The sequence below is a fragment of the Lineus longissimus genome, chromosome 1 (genome assembly GCF_910592395.1).
Source record: "Lineus longissimus chromosome 1, tnLinLong1.2, whole genome shotgun sequence".
Taxonomy (NCBI): Eukaryota; Metazoa; Nemertea; class Pilidiophora; order Heteronemertea; family Lineidae; genus Lineus; species Lineus longissimus.
Window position 1 is genome coordinate 17,074,203 of NC_088308.1, and position 18,281 is coordinate 17,092,483.

The window sequence follows — 18,281 nt, forward strand, 5'->3', positions numbered from 1 at the left end:
GGCGTTTCATTACCATGTGTCATTTGCATTCTGTTGCCATGTTGATGTAACTCATCTCATGTGACCTGAACTGAGGACGGATTGGGGTAAGTGTTTACGATCTTGGTACTTCATTGACTCATGCCTGATTGTGTTATGATGTCCATTGGTATTTTCATATTGCCTGCGTGTTACCTTTTTGCCATTTAGCTATTTACTTTTGGGAGTTATTGATTTTGTCGGATCCATTTTCACCTCAGAGTAGAGTTTATAAGCCTTTATTTTTGGGTAAAAGGGAAAACAAACACAGAGTAGAGTTGGGTTTTTTTACCCCTTTGCAAAAAAAAGGTTTTTAGTTTCAGAGTTAAGTGAACTTGGTCAAATCTATCCCTTTTAGAAGCTTTAGGTTAATTGGGGCGCTACAATATGGAAACTTTGCCAGCAACAGAGACTAGTACCCAGGAAGGAGACCGAACCCGGACCCAAACCTCAGAAGAGAGAACCCAAGAGAGACCTCTTGAGCAACAGTCAGATAGCTTTGACTTGCCCGCCCTATTCCATAAGCATGAAGCTGACAGAGAGCAGAGCCGACAGCCCACTGACACGCTGATTGACGTAGAGAAGGACGCCGATGAGAAACAAGCACCAGAAAGAGAGCCAGAAAGGAGGACCGGCGAACCGACGCAAGGTCCGCGCAGATCCTTGCGAACGCGGCGACCTACAGAGAAGGCCAGAGAAAATCAGAGGCAAGAGGTGTGTCAGAAATTCTGGCACACCTTCAGAGAACTAGAGAAATTTGGAGCGTATGCGCATGACACCTGCTCCAATTATGACTTCAGCTTGATCCCAGATTACCGGGACACGCTGGTAGCAGATTTAAACAGAATTTCCGACAGAATTGCCGGAGATTACGATGAGGTGCGGGCCACTTTCAGCTCACCTCCCTCAGAGATCTGCAGAGGGGTTGATCAGGCCACCTCACATGCCAGGGGTTTAATCCAATTCCTGAACGAAAGTCCTCAGCATCGGAACAGCGAAGATGGTCGCTCATCATCCCACTCCAGATCATCAAGGTCATGCAGGTCCATCAGGTCAAGGAGGTCAAGTTCCTCAGTATCCAGCGCGTCCCTTGCCAGGAGAGAGGCTGCAGCGAAGACTGCATCGTTAAGAGCGGCTTTGTTGGTCCAGGATGAGGAGGATATGATCGAGGATCAGATTCTCCAGCTACAACTAAATGAAACAAAGAGAAAGGCGGAAGCTGAATCTCAGCAGGCCGTGTTGAAAAGATCCCTTGAGCGCCAGAAGTTGGTAAAGGAGCTGAAGATGGAGGAAGCTCGTCTTCAGGCCTACGAAGAAGAAGAGGCCCCATCCGTGTCGGAGATCAGGCAGTTTCCAGTTCCTCCTATGTCGGCACAGCAGACTCCGATGGAACCAACCCGGGAACCAGAGAGGCTACCAGTCAACCCCATGACCATGCTTGCTACCCGGATGGAGCCACTCAGAGAGTTAAGGACGACACCCTCGCTGCAGTCACCTTTGCCACACGTGACAGTAACAGAGACACAGAGGAAACAGGCACAAGTCCAACAGTCGGCTCAAGTCTTGTTCCACCCTCCAAGCGGGAGAGCTCCGAAGACAGAAAACCCAACGAGATTGCCTGGGTCGTCCCTGAGGCCTGAAGCCTCAGTATGGTCTCCCCAACCGGAGACACCTGGCCCAAAGCAAGAGACGGTTAGCGATCTGGCCTTTATCGCTAACACCCTGGCAGCATCAATTAACCTGGGACGCCTTCCGGTGCCAGAGCCGCCCATCTTCAGTGGAGACCCCCTCCTCTTCCCAGACTGGATGGCCTCATTCAAGAGCCTGATAGAGAGTCGAGGTGTACCATCTCATGAGAGAATACACTATCTTAAAAAATATTTAGGAGGCCCGGCAAGAGAAGCGGTTGCAGGCTGCTCTCTTCTTCGTTCAGAGAACGCCTACGAGAAGGCAAAAGAGATCTTAGAAGACAGGTACGGCAGTGACTTTGCCGTATCTGATGCATTCAGAAAGAAGTTGGACTCCTGGCCCAAGCTGTCTGGAAAAGACAGCAAAGGACTCAGGAAATTATCCGATTTCCTAGAGCAGTGCGCAATTGCTCAGGAGGAGGTGAAGGGCCTCAACATGTTGAATGATATCTGGGAGAATAGGAAATTACTCCAAAAGCTTCCAGATTGGATAGTTTCCAGGTGGGGCCGCACCGTCAACAAGATCAAAAAGACCAGAAGAGAGTACCCTACATTCAAAGATTTCAGGACCTTTCTCCTGGAAGAGGCCGAGATCGCGTGTGACCCAGTTGTTTCCATAGGATCGCTGAAGTCCCCAGAGACAGCGGGGGAGCCTTACCCCAAAGACGCGGCGAAGGGTACCAAGGGACCAGGAGCAAAGACCCTTCTTACTAAAACGACCGGTGACAACAAGAACACTACAACTACCTACGCTGCTCAGGGACAGACCAGCGTGTGCAGCTTCTGCGGAAAAAAGGGACATTACATTCAAGAATGTCGCTCACTTGCCGCAAAATCAAGACAAGAGAAGCAGGAGATTGTCAAGAACGGAGGTTTTTGCTATGGGTGTCTGAAAAGGGGCCACATGGTGAAGGAGTGCCCCAAACGCGGCACTTGCAAGCGTTGTAATGGGAAACATCCGACCAGTCTCCATGAGGAAAGGGGAGAGAGAGCAATTAAGAACCCCGACCCTATGAAGGATGGAAAAGAAGCGACAGAGACAGTGAGAGAGAAAGCTTCCTGCAAGAGGACAGCCTGTCCCACTGCTAAACAGAATTGTGCCATGATAGTGCCAGTTTGGGTGTCCAGCTCAGACAATCCTGACAAAGAGCAATTGGTTTATGCTCTACTGGACACACAATCAGACACTTCCTTCATACTCAGTCACACTGCAGACCGGCTGGGGACACATTTCACACAAGCCCAGTTGAGTTTGTCCACGATGACCACGAAGGATAGAGTAATAAATTGCCAGAAATATCGTCATCTCGTGGTCAGAGGTTTTGACAGCAAGGAAAAGATCCCCATCCCGGTGGCTTACTCAAGAGAGTTTATACCAGCGAATGAAGACAACATACCCACACCAAAGGTGGCCAAAAGGTGGCCCCACCTCAGAGAGGTCGCCACAAGGCTTCAACCCCTCCAAGACATCGACGTGGGGCTGCTGATTGGCTTTGACTGCCCCCAGGCACTGGCTCCGAGGTCCAGCATCCTTGGGCAGGGTAATGAACCCTTTGCGATAGAGACGTCCCTTGGCTGGAGCCTTGTTGGAGGGGACTGCCTGCAGCCCTCGGGGGACAGTGTAGGACTATCTTGCATGGCTGTATCAACCAAGGTCCCGGAGACACTCCAGCTATCGGAAACACCAAATACGGTAAAGTTTGTGCTCAAGACGAGCATCAAGGAAACAACACTAAGACCACTCCACCTAGCCGAGATATTAGAGGCTGATTTCAAACAAGATGGACCACAAGAAAACACCGTATCTCAAGAAGACATCCAGTTCCTTCGGATCCTGAGTGAAGGCATCCACCAGCAAAAGGACGGCTTCTTCAACATGCCACTCCCTTTCAAAGAAAAGAGACCAACCCTCCCTTATAATATCTTCATGGCAAAGGTCCGGCTGGAACACTTGAAGCGCAGATTTAGAAGAGACAGCAAATACTTTGCCGATTACACAGCCTTTATGGAAGACATTATCAAGCAAGGAGATGCCGAAAGGGCGACACAGGACAGCGATAGAAAGGGACAAATCTGGTATATTCCTCACCATGGGGTGTATCATCCCAAAAAACCACAGAAGATCAGAGTAGTTTTTGATTGTGGAGCTAAATTCCAGGGAACAAGCCTAAATGACCATCTCTTACAGGGCCCAGATCAATTGAATGGGCTCCTGGGTGTACTATGCCGCTTCCGTCTTGGGAAGGTCGCATTCATGTGTGACATAGAGCGCATGTTCCATCGCTTCCGAGTCAGAGATGACCATCAAGATTACATAAGATTCCTGTGGTGGGAAGGTGGAAACCTTGAGACAGAACCAGTGAGCTATCGTCTGAAGGTCCACCTCTTTGGTGCAGTTTCATCACCAGGGTGCGCCATCTATGGACTACGGCATATGGCGGAGAAGTTCAAGGACCTTAGCCCAGAAGCCTCCGCATTCATAGCTGAAAACTTCTACATGGACGATGGTTTAGGGAGCACAGACGAAGTAGAAGAGGCAATCAAGGTCATCAAAGGAGCGAGATCAATCTGCCAGAAAGGAAACGTGAGACTCCACAAACTGGCGTCAAACAGCAGGGAAGTGCTTGAGTCCATCCCGCCGTCCGAAAGAGCTAAGGATATCATGGAACTTGATCTGTCACTTGATGACCTCCCCATAGAGAGAGCCCTTGGCATTCAGTGGTGTATTGAGTCTGATGTCTTCCAGTTCCGTCTGACGATCCAAGACCAACCCCTCACCCGACGAGGCATCCTGTCCATGGTATCTTCGGTTTTTGACCCACTTGGCTTCCTTGCACCATTTCTGCTGACTGGTAAGCAGATACTCCAACACCTTTGTAGAGAGAGCACAGACTGGGACCAGCCTCTTCCAAATGAGCTTCGCCCAAAGTGGGAGGGATGGAGACGGGGGCTGGTAAGCCTGGCCACCATAAAAATACCTAGGTGCTTCAAACCGACCGATTTTGGACCCATCAAACAGATGGAATTGCATCATTTCTCGGACGCATCGCTCACAGGGTACGGACAATGCAGCTATCTGAGATTAGTGGATGAGATTGAAAGGGTTCACTGCTCATTGGCAATGTCTAAAGCAAGGGTGGCCCCCCTGAAGCCTGTAACAGTCCCCAGATTGGAGCTGCAGGCTGCTGTAGTGTCTGTAAAGATCAGTGACTTTCTCAACAAAGAGTTGAAGATCAAAGAAATGAAGAATTATTATTGGACAGACTCCAGGGTTGTTCTTGGGTATATCCAAAATGAAGCACGCCGCTTCAAAATCTTTGTTGCCAACAGAGTTCAAAGAATAAGAGAGTCGTCAGAGCCAGGACAGTGGCGCCACATAGCCACAGATATCAACCCAGCTGACCATGCATCCAGAGGACTGGAGGCAGAAGAACTGGAAACCTCCAGATGGTTCAATGGGCCTGCATTCCTGTGGGAAAAGCAACTCCCTGAGGTAAGCGACTCAACACCTGATCATGATGAAATCTCAAACGATGATCCCGAGGTCAAGAAGGTCACAGCCCTAGCCACTAAAGCCACAGAGAGAACAGCGATGCTGAAGAGGTTTGAGAAGTTTTCTGATTGGTCAAGATTACTCTCAGCCATATCTACACTTCGTGAGCGTTGTTTACGCAAGCTAGGTAAAGGTATACCCGATTTGACAGAGATAAGAAGAGCTTCAGAGACGTTCATCATCCTATGCATACAAAGAGAAGCCTTTGCAGACGAGATAGACGAACTGCAAAGAGGAGAACATCTGAAGAAGGGCAACCAGCTCTATAACTTGGACCCCTTCCCAGATGAAGATGGAATCCTGAGAGTTGGAGGCAGGCTCAAACATTCGAACCTGAATTATAGAGCCAAACATCCAGCTATCATCCCCAAGAAGACTGCCGTAGCTGAGCTGCTGATAAAGCATCATCATGAAAAGACTGCACATCAGGGCAGAGGTATGACCATGAATGAGTTGAGAGCAAGAGGATTTTGGATACCAGGTTGCTCTGCCCAGGTCTCCTCACACATTTTCAAGTGTGTTGTTTGCAGACGTTTCAGGGGAACCACTCAAGTCCAGAAGATGGCTGACCTACCTAAAGATAGATTAGACGCCTCTCCCCCATTCACATACTGCGGAATCGATGTCTTTGGGCCATTTGAAGTGACAGAAAGGCGCAAGACCATCAAAAGGTATGGACTTCTGTTCACCTGTATGGCTTCCAGAGCCATACACATAGAGTTATTGGATGACATGACAACGGATGTCTTTTTGAATGCCCTGCGATGCTTTGTCGCCCTCAGGGGCAAAGTACGCCTAATCCGGTGTGACCGGGGTTCTAATTTTGTAGGAGCAAGACAAGAACTGAAAGAGGCTATGAAAGAGATCGATGATGCAACCATTCAAGCCCACTTCCAGGGCGATTGCGAATTCGTCATGAACTCCCCAGAATCAAGCCACAAAGGAGGCGTATGGGAACGACAGATCCGAACCATCCGCAGCGTGCTGAGAGTAGTCCTAGGATTGTCACATTCCCGTCTAGACACCTCCTCACTCAGGACATTGTTCTATGAGGTAATGGCGATAATCAACAGCCGTCCATTGACTGTAGAAAACCTCAACGACCCTACTGCACCCCTGCCACTCACTCCAAATCAGTTGCTGACGATGAAATCAGACATCCTGATGCCACCCCCTGGGGAATTCCCCAAGGAGGATCTGTATGCCCGGAAGAGATGGCGCAGGGTTCAGTATCTTGCCAATGAGTTTTGGCAAAGATGGAGAAAAGAATATCTCCAGAATCTCCAACAGCGCCAGAAATGGCAGAAGCAAAGAAGAAACGTTGAAGTGGGAGACATAGTGATCCTAAATGACGCAGACCTACCAAGATGCGACTGGAAGCTGGCAATGGTAGAGACGACTGAGAAAGGAAGGGATGATCTAACAAGAACAGTGAAGCTCCGGATGGCTAGTGCTGAGCTAACGGCTGACGGGAAGCGCAAGGGCAAGGTCCGATTCCTGGAGAGACCCATCCACAAGTTGATTATGTTGCTGGAAAAGTCCCCAGATCAGCCTGATTAATTTTCCTATAGCTTCCTGGTCTTCAATGGGTGGGAGTTCTTCTCATTCTCATTTTTTTTGTGTCCTTTTACACATTACCTTCCAGATTGCGTTTAGATTTAAGTTTTTTTTTTTTTTTTCTTTCATACGACAATTATATGTTTTTGTAGATATTACAGTTTTGGATACGTACATAGTATAACGTTATGGAATTCCTCGGATTACCTTTGGTGATTGATTAGTTTAGGTTTTTTTGTGGAAATCACTTAGGTGATTTGGGTGGGAGTGTGACAGCAGGCAATGTGAGATGTTTTCTATTTTGTGTGGCTGAAGATGACTCACAGTTAGCATCTCTTAGAAAGCACTTTGGACGGGTCAAACTCTGGCATGAGTGGTACACCAAGGTTGTAGGCACTATGGACCACTTCACTTCCTGTTAAGAAATACTTGATTCTTACACCTTTCAAGATTTAGTCCCATTTTTGATTTAGTATATTTCATGATGGTTTAAGTTTAACACATCATCGTTTGGGTTTAAATAGTTTTCATGTTAGATTTCAGGATGTTTCCTTTCGTTTATTCCTTGATTATTAGCTGTGATTAACGGAGTATTTATTTGGTTATATGTCCAGGATTTGGGATAGTCAACTTCCTCCCATCCTTTCTCATACATGCTCTTGTCTTGGATAGATCAGAAACATTTATGCCAATTTCAATCTAACATATATCAGCGGAATCCTAGACCCCAGAATGCGGCAAACACGGTATGTAGTAAGCTATGCCTTTATTAATATCATGGAAGTGATATTTCCGTCTTCTAGTTATTCATAGATAGATATTTTGGACATGTAAAGTGAGCATCAAAATGAGCCATGTGGAGTCTTTGTTCTCCACCACATATGTACTTCATTTCTTAATTCATTAGTATAACCTTTGACAAGTGGCTTAACTGGTTACTATAAGACCATTCTTGAGCTTGATACAAGTATATCACACCTTTGGTGTTATATAGATGATTTTATATCTTTAGGACGCTAGTTTCTTATACCCTGTCTCTGGAGATAGGTTTAGCTTTAGCTTTAGGATTTCTTTCTTTTCATTCTGATCTGTGAACTCAAGATAAGTGTTGCATCTTCTTTCAGTCTTTTACGGCATCAACGACATACATAAGGAGTTAGAAATATTTGTAAGACAGAGAACGAAGAAAGATTTATCAATAAAGATGCCCGTATATCATATAAAGAGTGTTTATTCATCAGAACGATTGGTCCACCACCTGGGGCGGCTTGATTCCGTACAGAGTCCATGGCAGAATCTACAGAGGGCAGTCGAGAAATATATGTTTTGTGGATTGATTCTTAAAACCACAGGTGCAGGATGGGCTTTGTACATTAGTAAAATTATGACTAAACAGGTGTGATTTAAAGATCAAATCACACCTGGTTCTATTTAGATATAGTTCTTCATACCGGGTTAAATCTAATTTAGTGGAGACAAGCGGGTCTTTTGGCCCTTTCCGAAGTAATCTAAGATTATATTTAAATGAATTACGCGATAAACATTGCTTGACATTAGTTGGTATAGTGTCCCATAGACGAATAGAACTTAGAACAGTGGACTTGGAGAATCCCTGGGATACATTCTGAGGAAGACGATATGGTCTAGGTTGCCTTAGTCTAGCATCTATAACCTGATTACGATATGAGTTTAAAATTTTACAAACATATGACGGGACAGAATGATTTTCTACATCGTACATTAAAATTACTTTCTTTTCAACTCGACGGGAATCAAGTGTCATCCAGCCAAGCCTTTTATACAGTTTCATATGATTTGTTCCATGTAGACAGCCACTGACTATTATGGCAGCCGGATAATTGATCTGATCAAGTTTAGCTAATAAAATCTGGCTAGCAGAGGCAAAAATGATTGAACCAAATTCAAGATGAGGCAGGATAAAAGACATGTACATTTTTTCAAGGTGTTTTGATCGGACTGATGATTTTAACAATTACCGTACCTGGTATCATCTGATTGTGATACTGGCATTGGCCTAATTGATCAACATCCCTGATATGTCTCTCCTTGTTATGTCACTTATTGCCTTGCTCGAACTGATCACCGTCCCTACATGGTGTGGCCCTCCTCATTCCCCCTTCCCTTGCTCCTGGGTGGTCTCAGTCATGTCTCTCCTGGTTGTGACACTTACATCGCCCGTTGCTCACCATCCCAGGTATGTCTCTCTAATAATTGGTTGCGATAGTATAAACCCTCGTCTTGACCTAGTTCATCACAGTCTCTATACTAGTATGTCCCAACGTTGGGACACTTGCATTGCCCCCATTTGATCCATGATGTCTCTCCTGGTTGTGACTCCTGCCTTGCCCCACGTGATCGCCTTCCCTGGTATGTCTTCTCCAGGTGCGATACCTGCATCGGTTCTGTTCATCTACATCGATGTTATATGCCCCTCCTGGTTGTGTTACTCACATTACCATGGTATGTTATTATCGATCATCCTTACTTGTTAGCTTCATGAAACACCCCCTGGAGCTACGTGGGGTCACACTTCAAGTGTGTAGCATAAGACACCCAAATTCTTGACCCAGGATTGCATTACTGGATGAACCGGCATGGCTTTCAAGGAATTGAAATTCCTGGCTCTTCACAACAGGTTTGAGGCTCAATCCGAGATAAATTGTCCGATGAAACTAAAAGCCCTGGTCCCTCCTACCAGACTGTCTATGCCAGGGCAAGTAAAAGATCCTACATGGTTTGACAGTGCCTATAATGGACCCCATATCTCCGGCACAACACTGGTAATGACGACGACGACGACGACGATTGTGATTGGAGGAAGATGCCAGAGGCAAGGAAAAAATCATATGAATACACAAAATAATTTATTTCTCTGAAAATACAAATCTGCATGCAACATCTTGGCAGAAAATAAACAAGTCTGAATACAACTTGTTTAATTCATCTTGGCAATAGGTGTAATTAAAACAATATATAATTACCTGATACTGCCAAAAATGCTACTTGCTTTTTATGCTAGCTCAGCGTAGAAAGCATTAAAAACGTACATCTACACTTTCTTTTTACATCAACCCTGGCAGTGATATAGACGCGAGAATGGCTAACTGAGCAACAAATGGTGGAAGAGATCAGCTGAAAACGAGCCCATAACCGACAACATGCTATCACACACAGCATACAATGTACACAAAGACTTAGGTGGTTCGTGAGTTGCATCCCAGAAACTTAATTTCTTAGGTAGAGAGGGGGGGTCTTTTTCTCCTGACAATAACAAACATTTGCCATGCTCCCTAACTCTCTGTACTTATTAGAGCCGGCACAGCAATATGGAAACAACTTTTACACTCAAACCAACATCATGAACTCTCAGCGTCATCAAACTGTCCATCTTCGCTTTCAAACTCCAACCTTTCCCGTACAATGGCAGGAGCATGTCTGTCAGAAGGGTTGAACCCATGGTGCAAAGACCAAGTACCCCTTTGCTGAAACGCTGCACCTGGATGTCGATAGGCAACAGAACCTTAAAAGAGAAAATGCAGAAATCAAGTTCTCAGAGCTAAAATCGACAGAAGAGGACCCCAGTCATAAGCATGACCGCCTTGTTCTTTTGCTTACATCATGCTAAATGATGACATGAGCCCATTGACAAGACACCTAGAATAATTGGAAAAGAATTCAATTCTTGACAAAATGCAAGGGTTTAATGTGTTTTTATCATCAGGCTTAATACCCTCACAACTTCAAATGTAGTAAGTTTTGCATAATAAAACTAGACCTGCCGCCTCTCTGAGAGTAAGAATTACCGCACCACGTATGTGCTTTTATCATTCCAAAAATCCCTAACAAGAGAGGGAGCATAGCGTTTCAGATGTGAGGAAGAGTATGCGTACCATAACCATAAGGATCATCATCATTCTCATCATCCACTTTATCCCAGTCTTCAGCCTCAGCAGTGGGATTAAACTCTGAAAGATGCAAAAGACAAAATAGTAAATTCACAGAATTTGTACCGGCTCTTAGTGAGGGAGGGGGGGAGGTATTGGTCAAGGCACTGGTCCCATCATTACTTGACTTGACCCAAACAAAACCTGAGGCGACCTTGACCAGGTCACTTTACTTCGATTGTCACATAAACTGTTTGAATAAGACATACGAGATTCCTTGCTGACAGTGCATATGTCGGAGCCATAGAGCACCATCACCATAATGATATGCTGCGAAACTGACAAAATAGCATCTATGGCAATAATTTGGTCCAGACTTACACCACCATCTTTACATACCGAAGTTGTATTCAGCATTTTTTGGCAGTAGGTCAGCTTCCTCATCCCAGTCTTCTGTGGCTGACACATGAAACGAGTTCATACTTGCACCTGTGAGATTAACAAAAACAATCAGTAATGAAACGGCCAGGGGCCATTGTGCTCACCGTATACATCTTTTATTAGGCAGGATCATGCTTAGTTTAGAGGTGAATATGGTGAACACAATCAGGCATGAAGACTTTTTTTTTATGTGTATTGATGTCAAGTAATAAGACAGGGCAGTATATATAAGTTTATGATCCAACCAATAATTGTCTATGACATCAACAAGATCAATATCGTGTGATTGCTAAGAGTCCCTGCAATAAAAAATTCATCGAAAAAAAGTCATTAATAAGCGAGATATTGCACGTCCTACTTTTTCAGTTTTGACCCCCTGGTGGCCAAATCAAGAATCAGATCAGGCCAAAATTCGGTGTCAGAGATTATCTGATGTAGGGGGTTACATGTACCAACTTTCAAGTTCATAGCTTTAGCAGTTAAGAAACGTGCCATAGTTACACTCGAACGGTCAATTTACGCCATTTGACCTCTGTGACCTAGAAAAGGAGGTCAAATCCAAAAATCATAGGAAATGTGATGTATCCTTGCTAGGAGTCCCTGCCATAAAATTTTATCGAAAACAATTCACTCAAATAGGCAAGATATTGCACGTCTTCCTTTTTCCGTTATGGCCCCCTGGTGGCCGAATAAAGAATCAGATCAGGCCAAAATTCGACATCAGACGTTATCTGATGTAGGGGGTTATATGCACCAAGTTTCAAGTTCATAGCTTTACTGGTTAAGAAACGTGCCATAGTTTACACTCTAACAGCCAATTTACGCCATATGACTTCTGTGACCTTGAAAAGTAGGTCAAATTGAAAACCCGTAAAATATGTGATGTATTCTTCCAAACAGTACCTACCATAAGAATTTTATCGAAAACAAGTCACTTATAAGCGAGATATCACACTTTTTAGATTTCCACTTTTGGCCCCCTGGTGGCAAAGTTAGGAATCAGATCGAACCAAAATTCAGCGCCAGAGGCTATGTGATATAGGGGGTTATATGTACCAAGTTTCAAGTTCATAGCTTTAGTGGTTAAGAAACGTGCCATAGTTTACACTCTAATGGCCAATTTACGCCATATGACCTCTGTGACCTTGAAAAGTAGGTCAAATTGAAAACCCGTATAATATAAAATGTATATTTGCTATGAGTACCTACAACAAAAGTTTTATCGAAAACAAGTCACTTATAAGCGAGATATCACACTTTTTAGATTTCCACTTTTGGCCCCCTGGTGGCAAAGTTAGGAATCAGATCGAACCAAAATTCAGCACCAGAGGCTATGTGATATAGGGGGTTATATGTACCAAGTTTCAAGTTCATAGCTTTAGTGGTTAAGAAACGTGCCATAGTTTACACTCTAATGGCCAATTTACGCCATATGACCTCTGCGACCTTGAAAACAAGGTCAAATTAAAAACCCGTATAATATAAAATGTATATTTGCTATGAGTACCTACAACAAAAGTTTTATCGAAAACAAGTCACTAATAAGCGAGATATCACACTTTTTAGATATCAACATTTGGCCCCCTGGTGGCCAAACAGAGAATCAGATCGGACCGAAAATCAGTGTCAGAGGTCAGCTGACCTAGGGCATTCTGTGTACAAAGTTTCAAGTTCATAGCCCTAGCAGTTAAGAAACGTGCCACTGTTAGGATACGACGACGACGACGACGACGGACACAGCGCTATCATATAGACTCCCCTTACGGTGAGCCAAAAACAAGGTTTTAAAATCCAAATTTGCACCAACCTTAGACGACAGATGATCAAGCCTTCAAAGATAAGTACTACAGCGCTTTTCCTGAGGAAATTCCTCATTCCTTGTTTCTACTAGGACAATATATATGACAACCACACCTTGCATTAAGTCTTGCCTCACTGGTACCAGCAACAATGCCTGATGAGGTAAAATCAATGACAGGGACAGAAAGAGAACACATTTCTGAGAAAGAGTGGACACCCAAGTGTTTTTCGAAGTCAATCTCCAAAACATTCCGTAAACAGTAAATATTTTATTACCTGTAATAGAGCTGCAGCTATTCTCCAAAGAGGCCTCAGACTCACTCACTGGCACCCAACCCAGTTTTGTCCGTTTAAATTTCGTCCTCTCCTTCCTTTCAGAATCACTGTGCAACTTCCAGAGCTGAGAGGACTGTTTCAAAGCGGCAGTCAGAACATCACATTCACTGGATTCGGAGTTGACACTGTCATCGGCTGGATCACGCTGAAAATCAAACAGATAAAAACAACCAATTTTTATGAAAGAAAACCTCCTGAACCAATTCCTTCCAGGTTATTTTCTTCAGACAACTGGAATCCATACTATACTGTGGTATTGTATAGACTCCTCTATGGTAAGCCAAAAAGTCAATCACCTCATTTCAGCCATTTGAATCATTTCAAGGTTAGAAAGATACTATGCCATATGTTTCCCAAGTTCTGGGCCAGGTTCAACTTTTAATAGCCTGTGCATGAACAAAAAGGAACTTACCCCTGCTTTCTCGCTATATTTTAGTTTCCTCTGACTATTTTCATACTTGATCTGATTGAAGATTCGTGGTATCTCATCATCCGGTAAACCAAAGCTATTCTGAAATTCGAATGAAATATATGGAATGATTTTAAACCACTACCGGTACACTGATCACAAGTTTCCCTCACGTGACAAGACTTGAAAAAAAATTAAGATTTAAGTGGTCTGAAATGGCCATGAATGGTCCAAACTGGTCGTGTTGACTGGTTCCCATGAAAAAGTCCGGGAGCTGAGCGACTTTTATTTAACATGGAAGCTACAAATGATTTGAATATGTCGAGGGATAGAGTACGCCAACCTGACAGTAGAAACCGAATTCTTAAGTTTTCCAGTGGTGTGTGTAGGAGATAGAGGGGTTAGAATTTTTGTTTATGGCTTCATCAATGGACCAAGAATGGGAGCTCTGTACAGGAGTACAAGCATCAATGTACACGTAAATCTTGAATGGTTGGTTTTAGACCCTATAAATGTATTACCAACGGATAGAAACATGGTGCCTGTGAGTGGAATAAGCATGTTTTTAATTGTTTTTAAGTAGCAGTGTGGTTGGAAATGACTTTTTATGTATTGTGCCTTGATTTCCACAGAAACCAATTTAAAATGTTATTTCCTATTAAATGTTATAAAGGAGGCTTTTTATTTTTAAAACATGCTTATCTCACTCAGAGGCACCACGTAAGTTGTTGTAGTTCTAACCGAGCCAAATTCTGATATATCGAGCCGGATTCTGATATATCGGGCCGGATTCTGATATATCGAGCCAGATTCTGATATATCGAGCCGGATTCTGATATATCGAGCCAGATTCTGATATGACGAGCCGGACTCTAAAATACCTACCGCACCAAGATCCAATGCTCTCAACTTCTTTAGCTTCAGAAGGCAGTGTGGCAATTTTTTCAAATAATTCGCATACAAATCAAGGAAGAACAACTCTTGCATATCGCCCATGGAGTCAGGAATTTCTGCCAGCTGTGAAGAGAAGAAGAAATTTACCCAACAGTGACAAAAAAACTGTTGACCCCTTTATTTCTGCAACCAACACTGTGTCCTGAATTACCAACAATGTGCCTTTTCAGATTTCCCTACCGCAGGAATTATGGTAAATTCTACCGACATTGAGCCTTTACAGACTTCCCTACCACTGGAATTATGGTAAATTCTGCTTATGGATGGGATTTTCAAGGATTATGTCATTTAGATCAGGATATTTTTGCACAATTATTGTTTTGCCTTTTGACCGCCTTACACCTCACGACCAATATATTATTGACTGCCTCTGTATGCACTAGCTGATCACTTACTGAATTACAATCCAAACGCAGTTCACCCAGTTTAGCGAGCCCACCAATAGTCGACGGCAAGTACTCAATGGAATTGAAGGACAATTGACACAAAGTCATGTTTTTCAGCTTCCCAAATGAATCTGGTAGACGACGAATATGATTCTGAGCTGAAATGAATAAGTGGATAGGATAAGGTAAATGTATAAATTAACACATCATTTAACTCTATTAGCATATTCTCAAAACTATTCATTCTAATCTGATCGACTACAGCTACCTCAATCCATACTGGAGACAGTAATAACAAATGTACTTTGCTTTCTAACATGACTTCACATTCCAAGTCGATTTCAGTACTTTGCCTCGTTCAAATTCCATAACTTCACATTCCAATGAGAGACAGTAATCATCCTCTTACAAACAGGGCCTACAACACGACTTCTAATGCATGTTTCCGAGTATGTATCAAGTGAAATGGCCTGATAATGTCAAGATGGACAGTGATTGGAAGTGTGGTTTGCTCACCTCCCCTTCCATCTGACAAAAACTTTGCGACAACACTATTTAATAGAAGAATTTGTATCCTGCACCGATGTACCTCGTCGTCAGACATGCTTACCAAGGTCAAGATATACCAGGTTTACCATATCCCCAAAGTTCTCAGGCAACTCTTTAAGATGATTCTCATCAAGTCGAAGTCTCGTCATATTTTTCAGCCAACCAAAATTATCAGGTAAGGACACCAGTGCATTTCCATTAACACGATGTGATCGTTCCAGTTCCTGGTAAGGGCTTCCGTAATGGACATCCTCTAAGAATTCAAGTTCACCAAAACTGTCGGGCAAAGACGTCTGACAGTTCCCTTTCATATTGAGTACACGCAAGTGTTTGCTCACATGACCAAACTGCTCCGACAAGACGCTGCCCTGCAAGAAGTTTTCCTGTAAAGACAATTCTTCCAGCAAAGGCATTTCCCCTATCCAATCGGGAACATCTACCATATCCAAATTCCCAAGAAACAACTTCCGAAGATTTTTAGCACACTTCATTACTTCCGGGAGATGCGGTATTTCATTAAAGGTAAGATCTAACTCTTCAAGCTTTTCCAAATCGGAGAACGATGATGGCAAACAATCGAGGTTATTATTACATAAATTGCACACGCGAAGCTCCCAGAGTTCACCAAACTTCGGAGGCAGTTCTTTGAGCTGATTGAAGCCTAGTTCAAGCACCTGTAGTTTTTCCAAGCCTGCTATCGTTTGAGGTAAAACTTCTAAACTATTTTCATCACAGAAGAGTTTTTCTAAAGATTCTAAACAACAAAACGAAGACTTTAATTCACGGAGGCTATTCCCTGTGAGGTGTAAAACTCTCAGTCTCTTCAAACATGAAAATTCCTCGGGAAGCTCTTGAAGAGCATTCTCACACAAGAACAATTCTTCAAGTTTCGAAAGCTGTCCAATTGTTGGAGGTAATTTGTCTAGCTCATTTCCGTTGAGCGAGAGTATGCTTAAGTTATGTAGGTTGGCTATATCTCCTGGTAGTTTGTCAATTTCATTGTAATCAAGAAACAATTGGGTCAGCTCAGACAGAGTGAGAACACATGAAGGAACTTCAAAAAGGTCCAGTGACGATAGTGTCAGTGTCTTTTTCTTTTCTTCGTCATCTTTTGAAATGATAAGCTGGGACAGAAACTGCCGAACCAGTTCTTCTGCCTGTCCCATCATGTATCTGCAAAACATAATCAAAATGTGAACTTAAAGGGAACTGAAACCGTCCAGCCAGTTCGTATGACCTCGTTTCCATTTCCCGCGTATCGGGTGATCAGAACGAGGCATGAATAAAACATGGCGCCTAGCTGTCAATCATTGAGTGACGTCACTACTATGGAATTTACTACGAAAACTCATGAATGAAAGATCGCATGACTCACGTGAGTCTCACATGATTCTCAATAATAACAAATTGAACTGCGCATGCTCGGGCACTGGGGGCGGAGCTACAAATCTGAAAACAGGAAGTTGGAAGTTTGACTTTCTCGGGCGGTGAAAGTCGAAAAGTTGAACAAATCACTCGGCGGTTCCAGTTCCCTTTAACCCATTTCATTACTCCCTTTGAACTTTTCAAATGATCACTGTTAGTGTTACATAATTGCCAAATCAGATAAAATTATAATCTATGTATTGTTCCATAGAGTAACCAGATTACTCTAAGAATATGCTACCACAATTGTACAGATGACACTGACAGTGTATCTGTATGTAACAAAATTCCTAACTTTTGGCCCTACCTAGAATGATACAGCAATAGACCCTTTTTCAGATACGCTGGTACCACATACTGACATAGGAACGGCAAAACAAACTACCTTTAGGCCTACTATAGGTTTTTACGGTCAATGACACTATAGACAATGCCTCTCGAGACTGTCACAATGTGACAATGGCCAATGGGTGATATGAATAAAGACGAGCAATTGCTTTTACTGAAAACCCCATGTACATTTACACTAGGCCTTTCTGTACAAAATTGAAGTAAAAGCATTTACTAGTCTTTATTCATATCACCCAATGTCTGGCATCTTTTACTAGCCTACCGTGAAGATCTATTGACGATTGTAAAGACGGTTTGTTTGGCACACCCTAGTCCAAGGTGGTACCGGCGTATCAGGCAAGTAAGTAACATGCATGTGGCAATGCACATGAATGAAGCATGTGTAAGAGTGCAGGCCTTAGTATAGTAATAGTATAGGTTTGTATGCTTGAACGACGAATGCACAGCCGGCTACTGTCATTGTTGATTTAGACAGCCAGTGTTAACACAACCACATGAAAGTAGTCTAGTGGTGGTAAATGAGGACTTTAATCATGAGCCCACAGTGCACGATATCTGAAAATGCCGCCCATCACCTCATTGATGACAATTTGTCGCTTTTTTCCAACAAAATTTTACGACAATTGGGCGCAGCCATTAACAACCTCTCGGATCGTTAGAGTCTATGTTTTCAACTCTGTTGCAGGTTACGCTGAGCGTATGAATACTACAGATTGTTCACTATCAATAGGTCTGTGTTTCGTCGATAAACAAAATAGTTCTACAATATTGTTCTCAAAATGTCAAACATATTCAGTTCTTTTCAGTTATGACTAAAATATGATAATACAATGCTCTGACAAATACATAAGTTTACGTTCGAGCAACAAAGTAACTACATTTGATATATATATAATTTCTGAAGCTGTC

The 18,281-nt window shown here is 43.3% G+C and overlaps 3 protein-coding genes across 4 annotated transcripts; 2 read left to right on the forward strand and 1 right to left on the reverse strand.

Annotated features, from left to right (window-relative positions):
• Positions 1–1,179: 1,179 nt before the first annotated feature.
• Positions 1,180–3,910, forward strand: LOC135485707 (uncharacterized). Its single transcript, XM_064768131.1, has 2 exons — positions 1,180–3,782; positions 3,895–3,910. Exons 1-2 carry the CDS (start codon positions 1,180–1,182, stop codon positions 3,908–3,910), a joined length of 2,619 nt encoding a protein of 872 aa, XP_064624201.1.
• Positions 3,781–8,112, forward strand: LOC135489117 (uncharacterized). The gene is made up of 2 exons (XM_064774304.1): positions 3,781–7,562; positions 7,941–8,112. The coding sequence occupies exon 1, from the start codon at positions 3,961–3,963 to the stop codon at positions 6,817–6,819; it is 2,859 nt and encodes a 952-aa protein (XP_064630374.1). The 5' UTR covers positions 3,781–3,960; the 3' UTR covers positions 6,820–7,562; positions 7,941–8,112.
• Positions 8,113–9,686: 1,574 nt separating this feature from the next.
• Positions 9,687–18,004, reverse strand: LOC135489126 (leucine-rich repeat-containing protein 1-like). 2 transcript variants are annotated; one of them, XM_064774327.1, is made up of 9 exons: positions 17,948–18,004; positions 15,658–16,769; positions 15,057–15,205; positions 14,593–14,724; positions 13,711–13,809; positions 13,239–13,443; positions 11,121–11,210; positions 10,728–10,802; positions 9,687–10,357 (listed from the first exon to the last, which is right to left on the reverse strand). In XM_064774327.1, exons 1-9 carry the CDS (start codon positions 17,950–17,952, stop codon positions 10,194–10,196), a joined length of 2,031 nt encoding a protein of 676 aa, XP_064630397.1. In that variant the 5' UTR covers positions 17,953–18,004; the 3' UTR covers positions 9,687–10,193. The 2 variants fall into 2 exon arrangements, with proteins under 2 accessions (XP_064630397.1, XP_064630389.1); XM_064774319.1 differs by lacking the exon at positions 17,948–18,004 and having other exon boundaries at positions 15,658–17,374.
• Positions 18,005–18,281: the final 277 nt, after the last annotated feature.

Coding starts and splice junctions, on each gene's coding strand:
- LOC135485707 (XM_064768131.1), top strand. CDS start 1,180: ATGATCGAGGATCAGATTCTCCAGCTACAACTAAATGAAACAAAGAGA.
- LOC135489117 (XM_064774304.1), top strand. CDS start 3,961: ATGTGTGACATAGAGCGCATGTTCCATCGCTTCCGAGTCAGAGATGAC.
- LOC135489126 (XM_064774319.1), bottom strand. CDS start 16,780: ATGTTTTGCAGATACATGATGGGACAGGCAGAAGAACTGGTTCGGCAG. Junction 14,725..15,056: donor TGCGTTTGGATTGTAATTCA/GTAAGTGATCAG, acceptor TTCTCTTCACAG/CTGGCAGAAATTCCTGACTC. Junction 13,810..14,592: donor GAGCATTGGATCTTGGTGCG/GTAGGTATTTTA, acceptor TTCGAATTTCAG/AATAGCTTTGGTTTACCGGA.